This window comes from Melanotaenia boesemani, chromosome 9 (assembly GCF_017639745.1).
Source record: "Melanotaenia boesemani isolate fMelBoe1 chromosome 9, fMelBoe1.pri, whole genome shotgun sequence".
NCBI classification, from domain to species: domain Eukaryota; kingdom Metazoa; phylum Chordata; class Actinopteri; order Atheriniformes; family Melanotaeniidae; genus Melanotaenia; species Melanotaenia boesemani.
In genome coordinates, this window is record NC_055690.1 from 7,517,764 (window position 1) to 7,521,078 (window position 3,315).

The following is a 3,315-nucleotide window of genomic DNA, read 5'->3' on the forward strand; positions in this document are numbered from 1 at the left end:
ATTACGCACGAAGTTTATGGAGAAACAGAGTTCTGATAGCAATTTTGTTTAGTCAACTTCTATTACTTTTTAACTATTATTATTTGCCTTTTTTATTTTTTTATTTATTGTCGTGGCTTGAATTGAAGTTTAACCTCTTATCTGATAAAAAAAAAAGGGGAGGGGAGCAGATAATACAGTCTACCCTTAACTTTTTTCCTGCAGTTTCACCCATCAGGTGGAAACAGGTGTAAGAGCGCCACAGCTGCGGAGAAAAGTCAAAGACGCGAACAAAGATTGCTGAGGTGAAGGCAGGAACCAAGAAGTCCAAAACAAAAAAACAACTGCGTGACAAACAAGTAGAAAAAGGCAAATAGAGGGAAAGACTGAGGGGGGAAATAGGAAAGAGAGAGAGAGAGAGAGAGAGAGAGAGAGAGAGAGAGAGAAAGAAAGAGAGCGAGAGAGAGAGGTGGAGAGAGGAAGAGACACCCCCTGGAAACTAGTGAGGAGAGCCGGCCCCCGGTCTGAGTAAAGGAGAGAGAGAGTGAGGGAGTGAGGGAGTGTTTTAAAGCCGTCAGGAGGCATGATGTCCTACATTAAGCAACCCCATTACGCCGTGAACGGGTTAACGCTGTCCGGCCCGGGCATGGATCTGCTCCACTCCGCCGCCGTTGGATATCCCAGTAAGTAAAAATCTTTGACTACTTACTGTTACCTTTTTAAACCGGATGTTTACTGTGCAAAATGAAAAATAATTATTGTGAATGCTGACACTGAATTAATTCAAACAAAAAAAGGGAAAATCTTGTGCGGAAAAATAATTAAAAATAGATGACTAGTTCAGTTTCCTCAACTTTAGCCGCAAGACTAAGTTTAAGGAGTACAAATATATGTCTGATTCTTCAGCTATTAAAACATGTACTGGCTTGACCTATAAGTTCAGCGGATTACAGAGTCAAAAAACAATGAAATTGTGTGTGAATGGAAACACAGCCTGTTCTCACACCGAATTCAAATAAACTGCAATCTGTTGCTCTAATCGTTTAACCTATTTAGAAAATGACAGTCATTGTGTTTTATTTAGCTTCCCTATTTTTTCATGAATGAACTCTTGCTTTATTGTTTGGATGAGCTGATTCTGATCAGCATCTGTCATCTTTCCACACGAGAGTTTGAATGAAACGACGCCGAGGTTTTTGGCACTGTTTACAGAAGGCGTGTTACAAATCTCGGCTTTTCCTGCAGATTAAGAGTGAATTGGTGAAGTTTAAAGACCAAAATAAATAAATAAATACCAGGATCTGAGATGTAGAGTACATTTAAATATTTCGATTCGTACAAATAAATTTTGAAACACCAGGAATGTTATATTAATCTTTTCGATCATATATTCATGATCACAACACTCTTTATTTAGAAAATCGTTATTATTATCGCTGTTAATTGGCATGCCAATGCGGAGCGGGGACGTCTCAGTACCATAAAATACCGGCCTAAAACTTCATATCTTGTACTTTTTAAACTTTATATTTAAATGTTCTGTGGAAAAATAATCATCACAATAAATAAATAAATAAATAAATAAATAAATAAATAAATAAGGCATGAACAAAACAGAGAGGAGAAACAATGTGCGATTTCAAGAAAAATACCTATTTCAGTCATTTGGAAACGATCATTGTTTTATTTCATGACATTCTTAAAGTGGGAATAATTGTATTAATATGGATGTATTCGTGTATTTATTTTCTTCCTATTTTCATTCTACCGCCCTGTAAAGAATCCTGCCTGTTATGCTAAAACATAAATGGCATTTACAGCTTTAAGCCTGCGGCGCATTTTTTTCTGCAGTCTTATTAAGTAACAAAGCAAAGCCAATAATAATAATAATAATAATAATAATAATAATAATAATAATAATAATAATAATAATAATAATAATAATAATAATAATTTTACAGGCACCCCACGTAAACAACGTCGGGAGCGCACCACCTTCACGCGCGCACAACTGGACATCCTAGAGGCTCTGTTTGCCAAAACCCGCTACCCAGACATCTTCATGAGGGAGGAGGTGGCCCTGAAGATCAACCTGCCGGAGTCTAGAGTCCAGGTAACACATTATAAAGGATTTTAGAGTGGACTGTATTGTCTCATAGACAAATAAATAAATAAATATGTTTGTAAATAAATTAAAACACTTGCTTCGATTGCGTCACACTGATATCTAACCTCTCTGACTCACTTTTCTAACTCTAAAGGTTTGGTTCAAGAACCGCCGTGCCAAATGCCGGCAGCAGCAGCAACAGAGCACAGGCCAGTCCAAACCACGACCCCCTAAAAAGAAGGCATCCCCTGCCCGCGAGGCCACCACCGAGGCCAGTGCCAACCCCACCAATGGACCCTACAGCCCTCCACCACCACCTCCAGGCACCGCCATAACTCCCAGCTCCAGCTCTGCTAGTGCCACCGTCTCCATCTGGAGCCCAGCCTCTATCTCTCCTCTGCCAGACCCCCTGTCTGCCTCCACCACCCCCTGCATGCAGCGCACCACCACCTACCCCATGACCTACACCCAGGCGCCGGCCTACAGTCAGAGCTACGCAGGCTCCTCCTCTTACTTCACCGGCCTGGACTGTAGCTCCTACCTGTCTCCCATGCACCCACAGCTGTCTGGCACCGGAGGAGCCCTGAGCCCCATCACAGCCTCCTCAATGGGCGGGCCCCTCAGCCAGTCCCCTGCCTCTCTGTCCTCCCAGGGCTACACAGCCGCCTCACTGGGCTTTGGAGCTGTCGACTGTCTAGACTACAAAGACCAAGCTGCCTGGAAGCTCAATTTCAATGCCGCTGACTGTCTGGACTACAAAGACCAGAACTCCTGGAAGTTCCAGGTCTTGTAAATAACAGGAAGTGGAAGGTGGGGAGGGGGAGGAGGGGGGAGTGGGGGATGAGAAATCAAACTAAATCAAAGTAGGAAATTTTACTTTTGGTGTTGTAGAAGAAGTTGGAACATGGAAATATATTGATAATATCAGTTGAAGGAATCAGCTAAAATAATTTTTTTTCTTTCTTTAAATTTGTGATTGTGACAGAGATGACAGAAATGTGAAGAGACAGACATCAGCCTTTAAATCGAGTAGTGGCCACAAGACTGATGCTGTAAATGTGCAACAAGAATTAATTAGAGCTGTAATGATCCTGCTCTGACAAGAAAACAGGAAAAGTTTTACACATTTGTTTTTTGACAGAAACTTTGTGTTGATAAAAATTGAAGCAAAACAACAGCTGTACCAATTTGTCTGCTTATAAAAAAGACTGCACGGGGATGGATGTGTT

General features: G+C 41.3%; 1 protein-coding gene across 1 annotated transcript; it reads left to right on the forward strand.

Annotated features, from left to right (window-relative positions):
* The first annotated feature begins 427 nt into the window (after positions 1 to 427).
* On the forward strand, positions 428 to 2,895 carry LOC121646184 (homeobox protein otx5-like). The gene is made up of 3 exons (XM_041995072.1): positions 428 to 662; positions 1,941 to 2,092; positions 2,241 to 2,895. The coding sequence occupies exons 1-3, from the start codon at positions 563 to 565 to the stop codon at positions 2,877 to 2,879; spliced, it is 891 nt and encodes a 296-aa protein (XP_041851006.1). The 5' UTR covers positions 428 to 562; the 3' UTR covers positions 2,880 to 2,895.
* The last annotated feature ends 420 nt before the right edge of the window (positions 2,896 to 3,315 follow it).

What these genes read in the sequence shown, in the direction of transcription:
- LOC121646184 (XM_041995072.1), top strand. Translation starts at nt 563, where the DNA reads ATGATGTCCTACATTAAGCAACCCCATTACGCCGTGAACGGGTTAACG. An exon ending in CGCCGCCGTTGGATATCCCA is followed by an intron (nt 663 to 1,940) that starts GTAAGTAAAAAT and finishes ATAATTTTACAG; the next exon opens with GCACCCCACGTAAACAACGT. An exon ending in TGCCGGAGTCTAGAGTCCAG is followed by an intron (nt 2,093 to 2,240) that starts GTAACACATTAT and finishes CTAACTCTAAAG; the next exon opens with GTTTGGTTCAAGAACCGCCG.